Below are 22,209 nucleotides of genomic sequence, written 5' to 3'. Positions count from 1 at the left end.
CATAGAGAAACAAGAAAGAAAGCATCAAACACCAAGTTTGTGCAAATCAAGCCAATTTTCCTTTCAATATTCATTTTGCTTTCAAGAACACCATTTGTGCTCATTTGTAATTATTTTTTAGTGTTTTTTTCTTGTTCTAGAATTGTGCAAACATCTTACCTTGTGAGGTTTTCCTTGTAAGTTTGCAAATTTGTGTATTTCTCTTTGAAAAAGAGTGTGCTCAAGAATTTGGGGTATAATTCTTGAGGGAGTTGTAAGGTTACTCTTTGTCCTCAAAAGAAAGAACAAATTAGTGAATTTGTTGGAAAATCCTTAGTGTGGATAGCTAAGGTAGTGGATGTAGACTTTGGTTGAGAAAGTTGAACCACTCTAAATCGTTGTGCAAATATTTTCAATTTTCTGCAAAAGCTTCCACCAAAATTTTAATTGCCAATTCACCCCCCTCTTGGCCATTTCCATCAATCGATTAACTCAACACGTAGGAATCAGATAATGCGACGCAAACTGTCGCATTACTCTATCAATGACGTGCCACTCAATAATTGCAAAATGTAATAACGGTGTCACGACACAACATAACTCAAACCCCTAAAAAATCGCATTGGCAATAACTGGTTGATCTTGTCGTCAACACATGGAAGCCAAGAAAACTGTAAATATTAAATATCAAAGTTATTATATATAAAGTTAAAAAATTTCAAAAAAAATATTAAAAACAAATATATACCGCATATCGACTGGCGATGTCAATCCTCATTCTTATATCTCGTGTAGTGGCACCCGACAACTTCGTCTCGATTATTTTATGACATCATCTAAAATATTTAAAAATTTTAAAAAATATTATAAAGATTAAAAAATAATTAAATTAATCAAACTAAAAAAAAGTTAAAAAATTACCTTGCATCTATAGGAAACTCAACCGGGCTGTGGTAATTGGCGTTAAAAATGGGAACCGGTACTAAGTCTAGGACTGTAGCATTATTAGATGGCCTACTAAATTGACTTTTCGACCCCGTTGAACAATTGCAGCCTTGCAAAACTCCTGGTACAAAAAAACCTAAAATCGCCAAGCCTCAATTGGTATTACGACACTCAACGAAGTCATTTAATATTCGCAGATATTGAGTTTGTGCCAAATTACCAGATTTATCTAGTAATAATACCCCTCCGATCAATCGGAGAAGATAAGCTTGGACGTAAAAATAACCTCGTCCTCGGTAAAGTCATCCATCACTTGGAATTCGGACTCCAACAACGTCATCCATACCCGATAGCTCTTGATGACCTCGGATGGTGGCATCTTTCTGAAAATATGATATACTAATATCGCAGGGTCCTAATTGTTTTTCCTCACCACAGGGGCTCCATTCACAGGAACACCAAGTTGGTAAGTGATGTCTTCCACAGTAATCATCGCTTCACTACTCGAGAAATGGAATGTGTGCGTCTTGGGCCACCAACGTTTGACCAAAACCTCAATCAACGTCGGATACAACTTACATATATGGCTGGGAGTAGAACGAATTACTGTAAATATATCAACATCCTCTGATGCAGCTCTCATTATGTCATTCCGCGCTTACAAATACTCCGTTCTTCTTTTGGCCGAAGTTCGATAAACAAAATATGGACGTTATCCAGGCACAACATTTCTTCTCGGGTAGCCATTTTTCTGGATTTTCACAGAAGTTAGGATTTCTTTGCAATTTTTTAAGATTTTAGGTTTAGTGAAAACTAAAACCCTAAACCCCTATTTATAACCTTAACCTCAACGACTATAAACGACTAGTTGATTTAAATATCCAGATGAACTTGTCAGGTGACGAGTTCATCTATTTTTTTAATTTAAAAATTAATTTTTTAGGTAACGAATCGCATTAAAGACATTAAAATAATGACCCACCATAGTTTTTGCTGTATTTCCCAAAATAAAAATTGGGCTGGCCTAAAACCCAATATAATTAACCCGCAAGGGATATTGGGTAAAAAAAACCTTAAAACTAGTCTTGGGCCCGTTGTGCTCCGGCATATAATGCAATACATTATAAGACCCTAAACACAAAAACCCTACATAGACCAAACCCTCCTCCAACAAGATGAGACCCTTGGACGAGAAGGAAACCACCGTGGTGTTCGAAAAGCTGTTCAAATTCACCGGCAACAACCTGAAGAACATAGTCGAGAACCCATCTCCTGAGGGTCCCGACAAAGACCCCGGCCGCTACTGCTTCAGGCTCCACAAGAACAAAGTCTACTACGTCAGCGACTCGCTGGTCAAACGAGCCACCAACGTTGCCAGGCCCAAGCTAGCTTCCATCGGAACCTGCATAGGCCGATTCACACACGCAGGCAACTTCCATTTGACCATCGAATGCCTAAACCTGTTGGCTGTCAATGCCAAGCACAAGGTCTGGCTGAAACCCACATCGGAAATGTCGTTTCTTTACGCGAATCATGTTTTGAAAGGTGGGTTGGGGAGAATAACGGAGAACATTGCGCCTGGTGATGGGGTTGTCGTTTTTTCCATGTCGGATTTGCCTTTGGGGTTTGGGATTGCAGCTAAGAGTACTCAAGATTGTAGGAAATTGGATCCTAACGCCATTGTTGTGCTTCATCAGGCTGATATTGGGGGGTATTTGAGGATGGAGAATCAAAGCGAGCAGCTAATTGAAGAATGAATTGGGTATTCTTATCTGTGCACTTGTCAATTTTTGATTTTGAGGTTGTATTTTATTATGATTTTGGGGAGTTTTGTTCAACTCGTACCCTGTTTTTCTTGCTATAAACTCGTACTCCTAGGGATGGCAATGGGTCGGTCGGGTTTTTGGGTCACCCGACCCGAGAAGAAAGGGTTTTTCACCCGTGACTTGACTTGATCCGACGAAATTAAGGTTTCACCCGACCCGAATATATGACTTAGAAACCCGACCCGACCTGAAATAATAATAAAAAAAAAATTATTCAATGAAAACAGTGACTTAATTAAAAAAAATTATATATGGAGGGATATTATTGTAATTATCCCTAAATATATAGGATAAAATTATATATATTTTCGGGTCGGGTCGGATTTTTTTCACCCTAAACTCGACCCGACCCGAACTCGAATTTTTTTTAAAAAAATCCGACCCGATCGGGTCCGGTCGGAACCCGTCGGATTCGAGTTGAGTTGCTATCCCTACGTACTCCCTGCTTATCAGGGATTTAAATTATGACCGCTGTCGTGAATTTAGTTATGCTACTTCTATTGCTATTGTGGTTATTGCGGGTATGGTAATCATGCAATAATGATCTCGGTTAGCACTGATACTGGACCGACCACTATGATAAAACCGGTACTGGACCGACCACTATGATAATAGACCGCTATTTAAATCCGTACTTACTATGTTACCATTAAATTGACAAACCTTTGTATTAGTGTTCTTTTGTGAATGATATAAAGGAAATTTTTTATCATTACCACAACAATTTCTCTGTTGAATTACCTTCTGCGAAAATACGAAAGATGTGAATTTGGATTTTCATAACATTTTTTAACATTGTACTTGGTTTTGATGGTTTCATCTTTCCTGAAACAATGAAAAACGTTATTCAAATTTAATAGATTTGTTTGTGGGAATAATTATTTGACATTCAAGTCAAATTCATTGTTTTGGCATCAGGAATCTCACACAAATGTCAAATGTTATTTTGTTTTTTCAATTCAGTCTATATAAATCTGGTTTGTTTTCCATGATCTTATTTGCTTGCATTATTTAACATTTTCGTGTTAAGATTACATTTGTCTGGTTCATATTTTCCTAGAGTTAAATCTGTGTAGCAGTTTTCCAATGGGTTGTTTGTCCATAGATTTCTTTGACGATATACTTCGTAATTCATATATTCTCTCTCGTGTTATAATCATGTTTAAGGTGTTTCCATATAGATGTTGCAGTGTTTGTATATTCGAGTCTTGTCCGATATCATGGGGGGTTCTATTTTACACGTTCTTGCTGATGCTACTCACTGCTGGTAATACGATGGTGTTTTGATTATTGTTTTTCATTTAGTCCATATGCAGCTATATCTACAACCTTATGCAATATCCATGTTAATGTAGGTTCAGGTGTTGAATGTGTGTGTATAAGTTTCATTCTGGTGCCATGTCTACGTCTCGATATGTTCATATATCCCTTATGGTCAATCTGTGACTGATACTGTGTCACAATGGATTGGTTGCAAATTGACCCCCTTGATGGCGGACCCGAGAATTCGTGTGTTCCTATATTTCTCATGTTGTAATCGGAATTATGCATTTTAACTTTGCTCTGTTCATGTATTCGTCTCATGTTTAATATTACTGGAGGTGTGGTGAGGTTGATAGAATGATGGGGTTCTTGATAGTTGTTAGGCTGCAATGTACTGAGAATGGTTTGTTTTACATGCCTTTTCAAGTTCAAAATTATATGATTTTGTACACATACGTTATTCAGAGTTGAGGTTTAATCTTTTTTTTATTTAAAAAAAGAGTCGTACGTTTATTCTCAATTTTTACTATGTGTAACAATTATCAAATGTTAGTTGTTTATGAAGAAAATAAAGAATCCCATTAGAATAAACTTAAATTTCATTCATCCATATTAGAAATGAAACTCTTTACATCAAAATTTTAAAAACTAATCCGCTAAGAAGTTCGAAAAAGGGAAAGAAATCAACAGCCTTTTGTAAAAGAAAAGCCAAAACAGAAGCTTGTGCTGCGCATCCGGGGAATCAAACCCGGTCAGTACCGTGACAGGGTACTATGATACCACTACACTAGATGCGCTTAATGTTGGAAAATAGTTATCGTAAACACTTTTATAATTTAACTGAAAGATAGTAAATGGAAATGAAAATTTAAGTCTCTAAATAGAAAGTTTTATCTGATAAAGAAACCCAAATGGCTGAATTTCAGACTTGTAAAAGAGACAAACACAGTGACTGACTTCAAACAATTACAGAACATTATTTTTTTTTTACATAATGATAAAAATATGACTAATGTTTGTATAAATAGTTACTTTGTATCTTATGTTTTGGAATATTTTATCCCCAACATTTTAATTTTTTGTTAAAGTAAATTATATTGGATGAAAATTATTAGTTGACTAATGGTCAACTTATGTTACTAACGTGACATTTTTATATATATCTAATTATTGATATGATATATACTACATCATTACTTTAGGTGATGTGACATATGTTACATCATCATTTTAAATGATCTGACATATGAACATCATCACTTTGAGTGACATGACAAATATCATATCATCACTTTGAGTGATGTGATACATATCATTTCGTCAGTTGAACATATGTGAAAATATCACGTAAACATTATAGATTGATTATTAATCAACTAATGGTTTTTATCTAATAAGGTCTATTTTGATCAAAAAATAAATTTTAAAGGTATAATACTAGAAAGAAAAAAAGAATAGAAGAACAAAATAATCATTTACATAAACGCTCAAATTATTATTTTTATTATGTTTTTTCTAACTTGAAGTATCTAATATAGATACATATTAGTGCAAATCTCATTTTGATTTTTTTTATTTTATAATAAAAGGAGACGTATATGATTATGGATTGATCTGATTTCTCTTATCACACACTACAAGCATAAAATATACATACATTGTCAAAATTAAGATATGATATCGAAAGAGAGAAAATATTTAAATAAAAATAAGAGAAATTTATTAAATATTTAATCTAAAATTTTTATAGATGAGCATGAATCTTTCACTTTCTACATATTTTCGTCTCTTTATGTATATATGTTATATGTTTTATTTAAAGTTATAGGTCTAGAATTTATATTTATTAGAATTTTTAAAATTTTAAAAAATAAAACGAGTTAAATATATTAAATAATATTAAAATAGACATGTTTGCATATATTTTTCCACTGTATATGTAACATAAACATATTATATAAATATATTCACAATATATCACAGTTAAAAGATGCAAAAGAAACGGTATATTGCTTCATACGCATGCAAATTAATGTAGTTTGTCATTTCTATAGATTCTTTTTTTTCTTTTTTTTAAATGATTGTGTCATTTCATGGAATGATTTGCACACAACGTAGCTTTTACAATTTCATTTCCTTTCTTAATAATTAACAGATGATGCATTTAATTCATTCATTCTCTATAATTTATGGAATATATATTATGCATTTAAAAATGCCTATATGTTTTTCGAACGGGGCAGTTGAGTTGTTTGTCTGGATTGGTGGATAATCTAGTGGCGAGTGTTTTGGTCGCTGTTCCCTGCAGCAGTCAAGCGTTACAGGATGTTAGTAATATGGGCTCTAGGCAGGTGGAGGTCGACTTTGTTCAAAATATCTCGATTTCTATTCGAAGGAAATTATCTAGGGTGATACCTAGAAAGAAATCCAGGTCAATGTTGGATATTCATAATAAATTTTTATCGATAGCTAGGAAGAAAAGGGGCAAAGGTTTGAAGATAAAATCCTGCTAAGAATCGGGATACAAAGTAAGCGTGGACATTTGAGATGAAGCTGGGTTTTCAAATTGAGGGTGATGAACGAGAAGTTATTGCAGAGCTTGATAGGCCGGATAGTTTTTAGTTTTTTCTTGATTTCGTTTGCGAGGAGACCGATTGTGTCTAAGTTGTGTGGTTACGGAAATTCTAATGATGTTGGTTTCCACTTTTCTACTTCTTATAGTGCTTCGCAGCGGTTTGATAATCTGCAGTGGTTTTGAAGGTTGTTGCTTTGGATGTCTTTCTTGTTTACTGCTTGTTTTTGGTGCGGCGTTAAGCTTGTAATTACGTGTTGAAATTGTTTGAGTTAGTTGTTGGCTTGGTGTTGCTTGAGTTATATGTTTTCTCAGCGGTGGTGCAATATCTTTTGTCGAGTAGTTAATTTGATCCGGTCAATTGCACGAGTGTTATTCGATGTTGTGGTTTGGCTGGAAGTTTTATCGGACTGGCGGATCATCTAGTTAAAGAAGAGATGGGTTTGTGTGAGCTACTTAAAGCATGTTGGTGAGGGATATTTGTCAGCGCAGGCCGGTCTTTTGTTGGTGATTGTCCGTGTATTGAGTTGTCAAGTTGTATCTTTTATCTGATTTGTGTTATACTTTTTCCCTCCAATTAAGTTTAAGAAGGTGTTTAGCTAAGCATGTAACTTTGACGTTGAGTTTGTTTTTTTTTTCAAATCCTTAATAAAATTGTATTTTGCCGAGAAAAAAATGACAATATTTGTATTAACTTTGTTCTTTAATAAATATAAGAATTAAGATTTGATCCTAAATTCCAAATGTCTTTTATTACTTTATTCTCAAAATCAATGTGAATGACCTAATTGTATATAAGAAAATCGTTTATTTATCAAATATTTCGTGAAATGGTAAGATATATTATACTCTTAAAGAAAGAATCTAAACTTAATATTTGAGATGATATTATCAAAAGGATCAGCTACGAAACTCCTAAAAAATTAATCTTTCGTAAACTATAAAATAAACATGAATGATACATCTATTCATTATATGTATTTATATATATTTTTATTTATCTGAGGTAAGTACAATGTAATATTTGTTCAAAAATAATTCTCAATCATTTTGATATTGAATGCTCACACTTCTAGCATTCCTAATGCTCAAACCTGAGACCTTAAGTAACAATAATAATTTTTTTATCACTAAAGTTATTTCACCCGTGCATATATTTGTATTCAGAATGTTAAAAATGATATCATCATAAGAATCTAAAACTCTTCATTGCGGCTGTAAGACATTCACAGCAACAATATATGGTATCTAATTTATGTAAATATCAAGCTATATATATATATATATATATATATTGAGGTCATGTATCGAATTTATGTAAATACCAAACTAAAATAATATTATATATATATTATAAATTGAGGTCATGTATCTTTCTATTAATAGAAAAAATTATAAGATTTTGAACTTGTAATAATATTTAAAAAGTTAGGTTGCTGTTAGAAAAAAAGGTAAAGGTTCGGACAATAACGTTGGATATAAATTACAAGGAAAAGGAACACCTGAAGACTTTGCTGATTGGTAGGAATTTTCAAAGCAAAAGGAACAGCAAAAGCCCCTTTAAGCTTCCAAAATAACCTCAAAACTTACCATAACCACCAAGCTTTGGACCATTCAAAACTTTTTAAGACTCCCTTTGCGAAAGACCGACAAATGCAACTACCGTACCGAGCAAACCAAACAATTTATCACTTCAAAGCTGTTCCACCACCTCCAAAGTCTAAGAAGGATGGAAGCAACCCAGAACATACAACTTGGGATTTAAAATCAATTGCCAACACTCAAAAGACCTTAAGTGTACTCCCTTTCCAAAGCAATAAATATATCAAGCTCCGCAAAACTCACCAATGGTAGCCCAAATAATATCTTTTGCAAACACTTTGCACATCAAGGACACGCATTCCATGGACAACAGATGTTGTCATGCTACTCACTCCAAAAAAATCATCATCGCGCGGACATGAAGTCTCCAACACAAGATACCACCTTCAACTTACACATATCCTCCATCCAAAAGCATATTTTGGATTCAATATGTGATATTTGTTGTTAAACATGTGTAATGTTAAAGCTAAATGACCTTATGTTACCCATAAGCCTTAGGAATTGAATGGGCCTTGTCTAAGGTGTTTGATAGACTTTTTGGAGTGATTTTGAGGTTCAAATTGATCATTTTTGGGTTTTGATATTGGTCTTGTTCTTTAGGTGCCTATATCATATGAATAGGTGAAGAAATTTGGGCAAAAATGACTAAGAGTATCAATATTGTTCAAGAAGTATCGATATTGTTCATCAAGTATCCATATCAAAGGTAGAGCATTAATACCGTCAACAAATATGAGATTTCAATGTGTCATTTAGATATCGATATCATCATTGAGTATTAATACCCTATGATTGAATGTCGATACCTTTTACATGATATTGATACTCCCTACTTAAAAAGTCAAACTTTCACTTCTAAAATGTTTGTGGATTAAGGGATGTCTAATAATAAAAGATTTAGGATAAGTTACTAAAATACTTCTAATTGGGTAAAATTAAAAATACCCTTAAGTATAACGAAAGTGGATTAAGGGATGTCTAATAATAAAAGATTTAGGATAAGTTACTAAAATACTTCTAATTGGCTAAAATGAAAAAATACCCTTAAGTATAACGAAAATAAAAGTGAACGAAATGATAAATTATAAGGTGTCCCAAGACTAATAATGTATTATGTGAAATACAGAAATGCTTAAACTTACAAGTTAGCGAAAAGACTAATATGCCCTTGCATAATATTGTAAGAGGAGTGTGTCAATCGGTGTTGTGAGAAAGAATGTCCTCACTTAACTGATTGTAAAACGATATTTGTGTAGTAAATCTACCTTAGTTAACCTTACGTGATAAGTCTGATACGTTTGGCATATGAGCACTATTGTGCTTTATATTCATGTATGCTGATCAATTATGTGTTATCAAAGAACCTCCTCGGTTATCTTAAGAATTATTTGTAGGAATTATTATCAATGCTATGTGAGACTGGGTTCTCTTCCATAATTTATGTCATATTTCTATGTGAGCTCGAATAACCATAGAATACTGTGTGGTAAGAACCATTACCCATATTATCTGAAACTGAGATTTCGTATTTTGACTACCTTATTGCTATGTGATACTATATGTCAACGTTGATTATTTATATGTGCTTATTATGTGAGTTGTATGATAACCGAGGCTAGGTGAAACCGGCATGTGAATGAAATCTCTATCATGTAGATCATATGTTGATGATGATCAACATGATACTAATTAATGTAATTGTATGTGTAGACTTATTCATCTCTACTTATATTGCCTAATATCCTTACATTTATGAATTGCAAGTAGTATATTATAGTGAAAGTGTATCACGGATCTTTATAAAGCTCAACGTTCATATGATTTCATTTGCAGATTAGTAGCTTAAGCTAGTTCAAAGAGCATCATCGCGATAAGATTTTCAACATCATCGCATCAAAGAACAATACTATTTACTTGAAAGGATATGTGTATTCGTATGACCCGTATGTATTTTTCTATAAACTCTATTAGTATTGTATTATTTTGATACAAAACTATCGCTTTTACAAATATCTTCATAATTGTTTTTTTTTTCTCAGCAAAAGACAATTTATTAACATAAATAAAGAGTCGAAGTTTAACTTATGAGCCTCATTAAAAACTTCACTAATCTAATTGGAGGAAAAGAGTACTACATAAGAGAACAATACAAACACATCGAACCAAAAACAGAAACCAGATACTCAAGAAACCCACCCCCTACAAAATCAACACTTGACCATCTAAAAGAAACAAAACATTACAGCCATCAAAGCACTCAAAGGTAAAAAACAGCACATCAATTCCAGTCGACAGTTCAACACCAGACACCAGCAACTCATACCGAGGCTCAAAAACATTTCCACACACTCCAGAGCGAGCCACCAGGATTAATTCTCGAAGAAGATTACGCTACCACAAAAATAATATGGAATCCAGTACAAGGTCCATCCTAATGTCACCAAACTTGGAGTCATAAAACTCTCAACAAACCATACGATCACCAACCAAGCAACCAGACCACAATCTTCTTTCAACCAGCAGTGCAATTACAACACCAATGATAATGGCTCTTCCTTAATTATTCCTGCTAAATAACCTCCACTTAATATTCATCAGAACAGGACCTAATTGACACCAAAATCCAGCCCTTGAATCTTCTTCACATACATTACATTGAACAAACACTGCTCTGTTATATTACGATAATTGTTATGAATGTCATTTTTTTGGTCTATAATATTACGATAACTTTAGCGGCGGCTCAATATGTCCTTTTAAATCCATCATTTAGTGGATCGAGTTTAGAGACTTGAACAGGAGAAGCGAAACCAGCCTTGACTCCTTTACAATAGAATAAGATAAAAGTCACATAAAAATTACATGATTTGCTTAAAGAAAATATATATTTTAATCTGTTATTCATTGCGCATATGGGGAAGGTCAGTACCGTGGGAGGGTACTATGATGCCACTACACTAGATGCGCCGATTTGCAAAGAGGTATGTGTAAATGCACACCACAATTAGCAAACAGTTCTACTAAATCCCTTTTCTAGATTAAACTAAGGTGATTATAAAGTATTATATGTTTTAAATACTCTCAACCATTTGACAATGAATACTTAATCACCCTGTTATAGTCGATTCGTGCTACTAAATCCCTTATTTGCATCACGTAGATATTGAATCATTTGGGCTAAAGTTTGAAACTCGTGCTGAAATTTTAATCTTTTTTCTTATAATTGAAGAAAATATATAGAAATGATTAAGGATCGAAACGTATCTCCCTTACCACTATATATATATCACAAAAGTGATACGTAAACATATCCACTGTATTCCATGCTTAAAAGATGCAAAAGAAACGCTATATTGCTTCATATGCATGCACATTAATGCAGGATGTCGTTTCTATGGATTCTAATTACTTTTTCTTTTTTAATCTGAATGTGTCATTTTGCATGTAATGTAACTTTTACGAATTCGTTGGCTATCTTAATCATTAACATATAATGCAATTACTTTTATAAATTCATAATAATACACGAGACATGATTCGTTAAACCGTATGAAATTCATTAGTTTTACAGCTTTCAGGATTGTTGAATGAGTGAAAATAAACGATTAACATCATCTCTTTATTTTTTATGTAAATATTTTCTCATAGTCGCATTAGTCTATTTTAATTCATTCAACAATCTTAAAAATATATGAAACTAAAAAATTGTACATGATGTAAACGAACATACCTTATATATATATATATATAATATATTAAGATTTTATATATAATATATCAAGATTTTAATAAGCTTTGTTCTTTTATAAATATATGAAATAGGAATTGATCCCAAATTCCAAATGCCTTTGCTACTTTATTCTCAAAACCAATGTGGATGGCCTAATTGTATCTTATTCTAATCAAAATTAGGCACCACCCTAACAATAGATTATATATAAGTAATAAGATAAGCAAAGCATTCTTGATTCAACCTTTTATTATTATTTTTATTCCTTTCGATTAATTATAATTATTATACAAAAAAATCCTCTCTCTAAACCCTAAAAAGGGTTCCTATTTATCTCCAACAATCCCAATTGAAATATACTCCAAAACTTTTATGCTCCCAATGAGTTTATATATCTTCATTCCTTTTAGTTATATAAGTTTGTGGAGAACAAGTTCATCTATATTGGAGACGGTCCATAACCATATATAGAGAGAGAGAGCATGTGTTTATGATATATTTAATGCAATAGTAAAATATATTGTAATTTTAAGAAAAAATTAACTTTGATTTTTTTTCTCTCGAAATAACAATAATTACGAACGCTTGAATGACAAATTGTATAAATAATAAAACGAACATGAAATATGTATTTATTGCATCGTGAAAAGAAATATATACTTAAGACTAAAATTATGTGTATGTTATTAGTGAATCAGATGATAACCTCATCAAAAAATACGATTTCATTTGTAAGTGACATAACCTAATATGTTGTTATTAATCTATGATTATACAAATACTAGCTGATAAGCATGAACCAAGTGGCCTCTGTGGTAAAGGAATTGTTGTTATTCCTTGAGGACTCGGGTTCAAGCACCAGAGATGCTAGGGGTGTTACCTCATCTTCCAAGCAACTAAACCTTTTTTAGCTTAACCTAGAACCAAATTCTCTTTCTCGTGCTCTTTTAGGGTCCCACGCAACTCTCTACTTATCCAAAGCTAGCAAAAAGATTTTAACATCAAAACAATGGTTACAACTTGTTTAATAAAACTTACTCTGCATAAAATCATGTAGAAATCATGGGAGGAAGCTCTTAAAGCTTAAACCCTCTCAAACCCACAAAAAAGCTCATAGATATTATTGAAGAAGATGATGAGCTCATCTTGGAGCAAGATCATAAATTTTACCTTGAAAATCTCATATTGATGGAGAAGATGAAGAAATGTGAAGCTTTTCTCTAGCTTCTTTCCTTATATGAAAAGAGAAGATGAAGAAAATGCAGATAAAAAGAATAAGTTTTGGGGAAAGAAGCATAATTTTCTTCAATAGGTAAATTACATTCTAGGTCCTCCTTTCATCTTAAGCTCAAATATCTTGTTTCTCTCTAATTAGACCAATTTTGTTTTTCTAATTAAACTCAATTTTAACTCATGAGACCTCTATATGACGATTAATCTATTTAATTAACTCTGGATCAACAATTAAAAAAATGACTTGAAAATTTGGGTTGTTATCATCAAATTTGAAAAAAGAAAAAGATAATATGTTAAATATTAAAATTCCTTTCTAGAAATATCAATCTAGCTAATGTAATTACAACGACCGAAATTAGATCGACTAGTTTTATTGATTGGATGGAAAATTTTAGAAAATATTAGATTCGACTCTTTGTTTATATAACGTTTGAGCTACCTTTAATATTTGAACTTCAAATTAGAAATGCAATTACACGTTTAAATAAATCCGAACCTGTAATCTTTTAAATTCTATAACAATATAGTGCAAGTCAAACAAACACTCAATAAAAAATTTAAGCCTAACCTTTAATTTTACTTAAACATATTTTATGGAATGGGATTCGAATCTATTGATATTTAACATTTGTTTAGTATTATTTTTTTAATTAAACCATTCGATTCAACGTATACAACTTTAATCCCAAAAATTCTCCGATTTAGCTTCTTAGTTGGTCTTTTTTAAACATTAGTTTTTTACATTCGATTTTTTTAAGGAAGAAATGCTTCTATTGTTGAAGTAACTGGAAAAAAATAATTGATAAAAAAGTTATTTAGGAGGCAATAGTCAAAAACAGTTAGGCCGAAGTTAGGAAAACCCCACAATGGTGAAGTTTCATTGTTCCAATGCAAAATAACTTCTATCATTTCCCAACCAATCATACAATTTAGAATCTCTCTATTTTGGTCCCACTTCCAGTTTACACATATAAAATCCCATTCTCAAATGCTCACTCACTTTCCCCTTTAGAAATTCTCGATATTTCATGCATACAACAATATAACTGAGGTTTCACGAAGCATCTCGGTGTTAAAGGAATTGTTGTTATTTCTTAAGGTCCCAGGTTCGAACACCATGAATGTCAAGAATGGAAGTGTTCAATGTCAAATGATAAAAATAATATAACAAAGGGTATTTTTTTTTTGTATATTATCAATAAATCAGATTATATTTTATCATTAAAACTATCATATGATTCGTTGATCATATATTGATTTTTTTAAATATGATGATCACAATTTATATTTTCTTGGATATTGATTCAAATTTCAATTACAAATTAAGTTGGGTTTTTTTTATAATTCTATTGGTTGAAAATCACTTAGTAATTAAGTTTATTTAGTTAAGAATTCTTATGGAAAAGTATTTTTGATGATCGAGCTTTTGACTCTTTAAATATTAAATAGAGAGTATGCTTTAACCTTTAGATTTAATGATAGCAAATTATTTTGGAAATATGTAATTTTTTTTTGTATCTTCGTAAATTTTGAGGGTTTATGTTATAGAGATGATTTTGTGGAGATGTTGGAAGAGTGTTTTGGGATATATTGTGTTGTAATATATATTAAATTTTGAAATACATGAGTTATCATGTATCTGTATTCTTCGTAATCTCTACGTTTATAGTGAATTATTGTTCTTTCTCATCTGTGGAGATAGGCAAAACTAAGCCACGTTAAATCTCATCTTTTTCATATGCATTATTTTACATTGATATCGCTTTAGCTATTTTCCATATTACGAATTCTTAACCTTCTTCAATATTCTTAAAAAAATTATACGATATAATGAAACTATACATTCATATTTTGCATGTTCTTATGCAAAAGATTAAAATTTGTATGTATTGTACATTAATAGATAAAAATGGATATTCGTTTGAGATTAAACACATATTGTTGTTTAAGGAGAACAAATATATAAATATATTCCCAAAATTCACTTTAAACGTGAGACGGCATTTATTCATGTGCCATACTTTAACCAATGGATATTTGATTCCAAATCGAATATCGACAGCATTAACTCCGTAGTCATGTATAATTTTTTCCAGTCATATACTATTACACATTTTCTTAATGTAATAATATAATACAATATATAAAGTCATTTTCGTTTAGGTTTCTCTAGAACAAGTCTCACACAATTCCAATTACTTTTTTTCTACAAAAACAAAGACAAAGATTCCCATGGTGGGGCTTATTTAAAAGACTTGTCAAAAAGAAACATGATTCCCTTCGGTCTTTTTATGCCCGCATTGATGGTACAACTTTTGTCTCTAATTACCTTGATTTAAATTTATTCGATTGTAATATGATATTATGATCATTCTATATATATTAATAATTATAAAATATTTTCGAAATAGAAATTCAAATTCATACACTACTTGTTCTCCTTCCACTTTGGGCCTCCCAACCTATGCCTAAACATCCCCGTTCAATCCCTCAAGTCACCCTACATATACCCTACAATCCCATCAACTCATGTACCCCCATCTTCAAGAGCTTTGCTATAGGGTAAAATAGTCTTCTCCTTCGATCCATCCATTAGCTTAAAGTTCTCTTCTTAGACGACAAGAATGTCCGGCGTTTGGGTTTTCAAGAACGGTGTGGTTCGCTTGATAGAGAACCCGGGGGCTGAGTCATTGGAAGGAGGCCGACAAGGTTCTAACACCCGCCGAAAAGTGCTTGTACACACTCCTTCCGACGAAGTGATCACTTCCTACGCTGTACTTGAACGTAAGCTATGGTCTCTGGGGTGGGAAAGATATTATGACAACCTTGATCTTCTCCAGTTTCACAAACGATCCACCGTCCATTTGATTTCTCTCCCTAAGGATTTCAACAAGTTCAAGCCGATTCACATGTACGATATTATCGTAAAAAACCGTAACGTGTTCGAAGTTAGGGATATGTAGTACATATGGTTTTAACAGCACAAATTTGCATGGTTGTGGCCGTCTTGATTTCTTCTTCCTTGTTTTCTCTTTTTAAGATGATGGATTTATTTCTGGATTTTGGTATTTGGGTATTGTTTATAATATATATATGGGAATGATTTTATCATCCTTTCTGTAAATAACTGTTGTGATTTTCAATGAAGATTGATGTTCCTCTGTGTGCTAAGAGATAACTGTTGGATCGATTATATAGATTTTTTATAGCTTTATATTTGTTTTATAATCTATATTTAAAAAAACATGATAAATGTATAATTTATGACAGTTCCGATTTTAATGGGTTCACACACAGTGAAGTTAATCTGGTGCCAGTGTCCGACATGGAAGGTGTCATGCAGGTAATAATATTCATGATTGGTATTTTGAGGAAATGTGTTTGAAAAAAGTGTGCCAATACAAAGAAGCGTTAGAGAAACAGAACAGGACAGGACAGAAAGGAAAGGAAAAAGGTTGACTTTGGGTTTAATTGCTTACCAACAACGTGGTAATGCCACGTGTTTGAAAACACAAACCCTAAAATAAATGTGTTTATCTAACGATACCACACCGTCTGGGATTAAAAGACAGTAGAGAAAATGTGCTTTAATTTAACTTCACTTCCTGATATTATTACAGAGTAACAAGAAGTTGAATGTCCTAGTGATATTAAAAGCAGCGGTAGAGAATCAAAAGGTTGGTTCAAGTGGTAAACAGTTTAATATTACTTAAGTAAATTTCGAGTTCGAGTTTTTGTGTATACGAAAATTTCATGTTGGGGACTCACCTATCAAAACTAAATGTGTGACGCAATTCGATTCAAATTAATCAAGACAAAATATTAAAACCGAGCAGAAAAAAGCAGTAGTGGATAATTTTAAGGACATAAAAGACACTACTAGAGAAACAGTAAAGATATTATTTTAGTGAAGCGGTGCATGCATGAAAATCTCGAACATTTTAGCTTTATCCACACACACTTGGGGTTGCCAGAGAAATTCCAACAGTAAAAGATGTTTTTTAATTTATTATTTTGTAGGTATTGCTCCTCAGTTTCTGTTATGGGAGAGCGGGAAGCCCATTCCTTCAATGAATGGGGTCGCATTTAAACCTACATTCACTAGTCTCGTATACATTACTTAGGGTTTTAGCTGCATAGAATTTTTGCCTGTTTTGTTAATATAAATATATAAATTTGAAAATGTTTTGTATGTATTATATTAATCATATTCATCACATTCACTACAGCAAAATAGAGTTTTAGAGGCGGTTTTTTAGTTTTATAGCGGCATTTTTAAGCGCCGCTAAAAGTATTTGCGGCGATAGGAAAAACGCCGCAAAAGGTCGATATCTATAACGGCATTTTTGGAATAAACGCCGTAAAAAGTTATGATATATAGCGGCGTGTCTAGAAAAAACGCCGCAAAAGATCAGATCTATAGCGGCGTTTTTGGATACAAATGCCGCAAAAGAGAAGACCTATACTGGCATTTTTATAACAAACGCCGCAAAAGGTCAGACCTATAGCGGCGTTTTTGGACACAAATGCCGCAAAAGGTCAGACCTATAATAGCGTTTTTTAACACAAACGCCGCAAAAAGTCAGACCTATAGCGGCGTTTATTGATACAAACGTCGCTAATTACCTTTCTTTAGCTAATATTAATTGATTTTGCATATTTCATTTCTGCTATACATCACCTAAATTTATATCTAGCTTTATCTAATTAACAACAACCATACATTTTAATTAAGACAAAAAACATAAAGAAAAATACTTAACAACAAAATAAATTAATTTTTTTATGGAGAGAGAACCTTAAAAGACATTAAAGTACAAATGAGTTACAACTGAACCTCAAAGTGTAGATATACATGGATTTATTGTTCGATACATCCTCAATTTCACTAGCGTCATCATCATAACCTCCAGATATGCCTTCTAAAGCTACTTTGTTTCCCACTTCATTGGAATTTGTCATATTCATCGTCTTGACATCTTATTTAAAAGTATCATTTGACAGTGAATGATCTCTCCTCAATAGATTAAAAACAAATGGGAAACGATGTGCCAGTCTATTGAAGAAGCCGCTTTTTGTTGAAGTTTGTTCTTCAAGATTACTGCAATTACAATAATTTAGATGAGACTAAGAAGAGAAGGAAACAACCAGCAGAACTTGCATTCATAACATACATGTGAGTGATTGAGAACTGAAAAAAGATGTTGCAACAAACAACAAAAACAGGAAGTCAAGAACCATGAAAACTAAAATATATTCTACATAAGAATGTAAAAAATGTCATCATAAAGAAAAAATTTAATAATGTATTGGTTGCCATCTTACTTTTAGAAGTTAGAATTCTTACCCCAAGAATCTGAGCAAGTTTGTATTCTTAGAAAAGTTAAGGAAATAAAAAAGAGGGATAAGCAATGAAATCTTATAATTTTGGATCAAGAAAGCATGCATGTCTAAGTCCCTCAAAGTTCATAGGGAAAACCCTAGTAGGTTTAATCATTTCAAGATTGCTTCATGTGTCTTTTGATCCTATTCATGATCAGTAAAATAAACAAATGAATCAAGGAACATATATTTCCAGTTATAACTTTGTACTATAAGAATTTTAGACGATAAAAAGAACTCAAAAAGTGAACTACTTACTCAAAAAATGATCCCCGAACACTGTGCTAACAAGCATGTTCCCTCATTGCTTGATTCTTCTGAATTCCTTAAAACGAAGAATTATACCATTACTTCAAACCCATAAGGACTGTACATATACAGAAAACAAAGAGATAACAGTTCCATATTAATTAGTTCTACATGAAGATTAAGACCCTTTAGTTAGATGGATCACTTGACAATTATGCGTCCAAACTTGAACCTAAATTGTAGGCAATTTACCTGTGATAAATCTAATTTTGAATAGAATTTCAGGAACTGAGCTTGCAAATGCACTACTTGTACAAAATTAAAGAAATTGAAATATCAATTGCTTTAATGTTAAATTTGTGGACCTTGGATTTCAAAGTAATCATTACTTCAATAAACCCCAATTCTGTAGACATCATAAAATTAAGAATTTCAAGGATCATGTTTTCGAGTAACTGTAGCCTGTAAGCTCTATTGCATTAATTTATCTCCAGAATTAAAATTTCCAGATAGATTTAGATCTCTAGCCCCAAAACTGTAGGGAAAAGCTTTCTCATCACCTTGAAACATAAGGAACATACCTTCCAACATATAATATATCTGAAGTAACAACCTACAGAAAGAAAACATTCACCATCTGCTTTTGCAGATACCATCCTTGAAAGAAATAAAAGGTTAAGCAAATCTAACTTGAGGGCTTCTCCATTAATGAAAGCAACTTAATTGAGATTCCCTAGCAATCAACTTATACAAAAATCAAATTGCCAACACAACTAAAGCACGTTCAGATTGCTTGGAAATTGCTTCGGGAATTTAATAAGACAATTACGTAGAAAAACATTATTATCAAAACACAATTAAAAAGATCACACAAAATGTTGAGCATAAAAATACGGATGCTAGAAAGAGACGAAGCCAAATACCGTATCATCAGTTCATAGTAGATACGCTTCAACTCCAATAGTGAAGGTATATCAGCAGGAGGCTCCTCTACTACATTGTCACCTTCCTTGGGTTTCTTCTTCTCCTTAGAAGGGTCAACATCAAATACTCTAGGACTAATCTTCCTCGACAGAATTTGAGCACGAACATAATCCTGACGATCTAAGCAAAGGCGAACCTGCAAAATTTAATTATTGACAGGGTGACAATAATATTGCAGTCTTAATATAAAAGATAAATTCATATTAAAAACAATTAAGGGTCATGATCAAAATAAGATGCTCATACTGTTCAGAATGAAGGCAATTTTCTCAGTTTTTGCCATGGCACCAAAAGTTTCGACCTGTAGATCAAAACAATCAAACATCAGGAAATGGGGATTAATAGAAAAGAATGTATCATCTTATTACAAAGGAAGCTTACTGCAATTTCCTACATTAAATCTGCAGCTTCCGCAATAAGGCCTTGTTCCTCTTTAATATTTGCAAGTCTACTGATCAATCTTGCTCTCTCAATTTCAACAAAAAGCTCAGACTATATACACATCCACTTGCAAATAAGCGAATTAGGTTCAGCCCAATATGATTCATAAACCCTAAACCTAAATATCCAAACTCGAATCAGTCAAACCAATAATTTAATCCAGTAAAGAGAAAACATCAAAACACTTGTTACCTGCTTAAGCTGACCCCGTTTCTTGGACAAGTTTACGATCTGCTCATTGAGAGCCTTCCAATCCTTAGCTTCAAAGCATAGCTGTAAAATATCAGTGACGGCTTTCTTGGTAGCGGCCACATCGCCGGCCAATCTCATCTGCTTTTCAACATTAAGAAGCTGGTCGATAGCTGCCTCCATATTCACATTTTTACCATCCTGCAAATCCTCCCCCAAAAAAAACAATCAGTGAAAATTTACAGAATTGTAAGGGATGGAGATTTAAGATCTGAAATGAGAAAAGAAAATGTATTACAGATAATAAAAGAAATGAAGCTTTACCATAGCTTTAGCATTCAGATGACAAAACCTAGCAGAGCCTAAAAGAGAAGACCAACTGTGATATTCTTTAGGTGAAACAAGGGAAATAAATAAGAGTTGTGTAAAGTCGTACCGAGGAGCCAAGTTTAAACCGGGTTTTGGTTTTTAAATTCAAGAAAAACTGGTTTATAGGGTCCTCGTTCTGTTCCTTTCTTTTCGCACAAGAAAATAAATCAGGATTTTTTTTGGCCCGATAAGGCTTTTAGATTTAAAATTTAAGGCTTTACTCATCCTAGAATTTAATTAGGGTTCTAAGTTATTTATTACAATATCGGGTGAACTCGTTATCTTGAGGTGACGAGTTTTTTTAAAATATTATTTTTTAATAGACTCGGATGAGTGGATCTTACGTAGGTCATTAATTTATTATTTTTAAGTGGACTCGTCACGTCGGGGTGATGAGTTCCTTCGAATTCAAATTTTTTGCATTATAATCGTTGGAATCAGCGGATTAAACCTGAGTAAACTCATGTAGTATGTCTCTATGTCTTGCAAGTTTCTGGGTTACCGAAGTAGTCGATGCAGAAGATGCAGTACATCTACTCATACGATCAGTCCAACAGTTTCTCAAGCAATGATTGAATTTCAATTTCCATAGACTTCCATGATCTGCTTGACCCGGCCGGTGGCGACCGAGTATCTACATAATCTAAATGTAAGTAAATATTATCACAAAGAAGAAGAAGAAACGAAAGAGCACCAGATTCCTAAGGCTTTGGATTCCTAAAACAGGAAAAAAAATCCCATTAAACAAATCTTATTTATTCAGATTTTAGAATATGTTCAGTTCTTCAACAAATTTGTTCCTAATTTCAATAATCTATTGGGGGGAAAAAGCAACACACATTCCAGAAAATAACAATAAAAAGGAGGAAAACGAGCAACCCTCCTAGATTGAACCTAGCACCGAGCTTAGCATAAGAAGATAGTTTGACATCGAGATCGCCTTCGATCTTTCGAGCTTCTTTCCTCAATTCCTCCTAACCCGATTCTAGTTGATTCAGGTTTAGATCCATCATTTGGATCTCGGTAGTTCAACTTCAGATTCCTTGCTCTTCAATTCCAGCGATGACTTCTTTTAAAAATGTGGATAAGGGAATCTAAACCAGAGATAGCATAAAAATGGTAGTGAAACATATGGGTTTAGGGTTTGGTAGTGAAGAAGATGGGTTTGGGTAAACGGCGGGATTGAAAAATGCTTGAAAGGGAAAAAAATGAAAAAAGGTTAAAGGGCGCAACACTTAAAATTTGTAAACTTGCGGCGTTTGTAAACACAAACGCCACTATAGTACAAATGTATAGCGGCGTTTGAATAAAAACGCCACTAAAGTACGAGTCTTTAGCGGCGTTTGTATAAAAATGCCACTAAATTACTAGTCTTTAGCGGCGTTTGTAAACACAAACGCCACTATAGTACAAGTGTATAACGGCGTTTGAATAAAAAT

At 32.8% G+C, this 22,209-nt stretch overlaps 2 protein-coding genes and 1 long non-coding RNA gene across 3 annotated transcripts; all 3 read left to right on the top strand.

The window, feature by feature from the left end:
• The first annotated feature begins 2,063 nt into the window (after positions 1-2,063).
• LOC120150929 (60S ribosome subunit biogenesis protein NIP7 homolog) lies at positions 2,064-2,775 on the top strand. Its single transcript, XM_039163534.1, has one exon. It carries the CDS (start codon positions 2,100-2,102, stop codon positions 2,679-2,681), a length of 582 nt encoding a protein of 193 aa, XP_039019465.1. The 5' UTR covers positions 2,064-2,099; the 3' UTR covers positions 2,682-2,775.
• Positions 2,776-10,952: 8,177 nt separating this feature from the next.
• Positions 10,953-21,412, top strand: LOC120156809. Its single transcript, XR_005519091.1, has 3 exons — positions 10,953-10,962; positions 16,845-16,846; positions 21,320-21,412. It is a non-coding gene; the product is annotated as an uncharacterized LOC120156809 (long non-coding RNA).
• On the top strand, positions 15,622-16,151 carry LOC120156712 (flowering-promoting factor 1-like protein 3). Its single transcript, XM_039168008.1, has one exon. The coding sequence runs from the start codon at positions 15,781-15,783 to the stop codon at positions 16,117-16,119; it is 339 nt and encodes a 112-aa protein (XP_039023939.1). The 5' UTR covers positions 15,622-15,780; the 3' UTR covers positions 16,120-16,151.
• Positions 21,413-22,209: the final 797 nt, after the last annotated feature.

The sequence above is a fragment of the Hibiscus syriacus genome, unplaced genomic scaffold (genome assembly GCF_006381635.1).
Source record: "Hibiscus syriacus cultivar Baekdansim isolate YM2019G1 unplaced genomic scaffold, ASM638163v2 tig00000218_pilon, whole genome shotgun sequence".
In the NCBI taxonomy this organism is placed as follows: Eukaryota; Viridiplantae; Streptophyta; class Magnoliopsida; order Malvales; family Malvaceae; genus Hibiscus; species Hibiscus syriacus.
This window is presented reverse-complemented; position numbering and strand designations above follow the sequence as displayed.